The sequence below is a fragment of the Protobothrops mucrosquamatus genome, unplaced genomic scaffold (assembly GCF_001527695.2).
Source record: "Protobothrops mucrosquamatus isolate PMUCROS unplaced genomic scaffold, P.Mucros_1.0 scaffold2350, whole genome shotgun sequence".
In the NCBI taxonomy this organism is placed as follows: domain Eukaryota; kingdom Metazoa; phylum Chordata; class Lepidosauria; order Squamata; family Viperidae; genus Protobothrops; species Protobothrops mucrosquamatus.
Genome location: NW_015388430.1, coordinates 246,848 through 248,377, shown reverse-complemented (window position 1 = coordinate 248,377; position 1,530 = coordinate 246,848). Strand labels below are relative to the sequence as shown.

Genomic DNA, 1,530 nt, shown 5'->3' with positions numbered 1-1,530 from the left:
CATAAAGTTTGGACTCAGCTGTGGTCGTTAAGTCGAGGGTTACCTGTATTGTGACAGATTTCAAGCTTGTATCCTGAATTAAATATCTTGAATTGAAAAGGAAATAGTTATTTAATACAACCCCTTGGTAGGGATCAGGTTGTCCATGAACAGTACCGTGATTTTTTTTTTTACATGAAATCCACCTCAAACCCTGACAATTTGGACTCGTGGTGCCCAAAGTTTTGAACTTGTGTTTGTAATGGCTGATCGGTTGTGCAGACATGTGCCCTGAATTGAATCCAGGTCAGAATCGTGGCTCCAACTGTTTTTCTTCTTTTGGATACTGCTCCTCAACGTTTTATTAAGGGGATTGCTATTTATTTATTTATTTATTTTGTGGCAAATCTTGTCGGTCGGACAGAAATTTAAAGAGTTTCTCCAGGCCAGGGGTAGGCAACCTCGGCTCTTTTATGACTCATGGACTTCAACTCCCAGAATTCCCGAGTCAGCTATTTTATTAAGGGGATTGCTATTTATTTTTAATTTTTTTGTGGCAAATCTTGTCGGTCGGACAGAAATTTAAAGAGTTTCTCTAGGCCAGGGGTAGGCAACCTCGGCTCTTTTATGACTCATGGACTTCAACTCCCAGAATTCCCGAGTCAGCATAGCTGACTCGGGAATTCTGGGAGTTGAAGTCCATGAGTCATAAAAGCCGAGGTTGCCACGTCAAGTTTCTGCCAGTTCGAACGGTTCTCACGGGCCCAGTTGCCCTTACACAAAAGCCAGAGCAAAGGGGAGGGTGTCGTTTTTGACAGGCTACTAGGAAGCCCTCGTCCCTTTGCTCCTTTCTCTTCTTGGATTCCCACGCTCCGTTTCAGCTACGGTAAAAAAAAATCAAGTTCAGCCGGGCTCTTCGATTTCAAGAATCAGAACGTGCGCATTTTACGCAGAGCAATCTCTGCCTCTTTGTGCGATTGATTGGCTTTCCCTTCTTCCAGCCGCGGCTGCAATCGATGTGTGGAGGCTCGATGCAGCAGCCTGTTCGACGGAGCGGTCCTCGGGCCAGACTGCTGCTACCGCCGCCGCCGCCGCCGCCACAACCGCCGCCACCCCTGCCGCCCGCTCCGCTTCATCTGCCGGCCCAGTCGCCCCTTGACGCCGTCGGGCCCCCAGCAGCCCTTCTGAGCGGAGATCGATCGCGGACGAAGGACGGGCTGGTAAGGGTCGGATCTGGTGGTTTCCCGCGTCAGCCATTCGCTTCTCGCACATGGGAAGGCGGGAGAAGGCGGGGCCTTTCCTGCGACGGATAGGCCTCTTGACCTATCCCCGTGGGGATAAAGCCGTCGCTCGGGGGGGGGGGCGGAAGGTTGAGCGCGATGAAAGCGAGAAGGGCTTGGGGGACATGTAGTTGGTTGCTACAATCATGGGAGATTCTAAAACGGGGGTCTTCAAACCTGGCCCTTTTATGACTTGTGGACTTCAACTCCCAGAATTCCTCAGCCAGCGTGGCTGGCTGAGGAATTCTGGGAGTTGAAGTCCACAAGTTTA

At 50.7% G+C, this 1,530-nt stretch overlaps 1 protein-coding gene across 1 annotated transcript in view; it reads left to right on the top strand.

Moving 5' to 3' along the window:
- The first annotated feature begins 986 nt into the window (after positions 1-986).
- Positions 987-1,530, top strand: part of LOC107295463 (cleavage stimulation factor subunit 1) — a 31,564-nt gene continuing 31,020 nt past the window's right edge. The window contains exon 1 of the mRNA XM_029285850.1: positions 987-1,199. Coding sequence (XP_029141683.1) covers positions 996-1,199 — 204 coding nt within the window. The 5' untranslated portion in view covers positions 987-995. The remainder of the gene's footprint in view (positions 1,200-1,530) is intronic.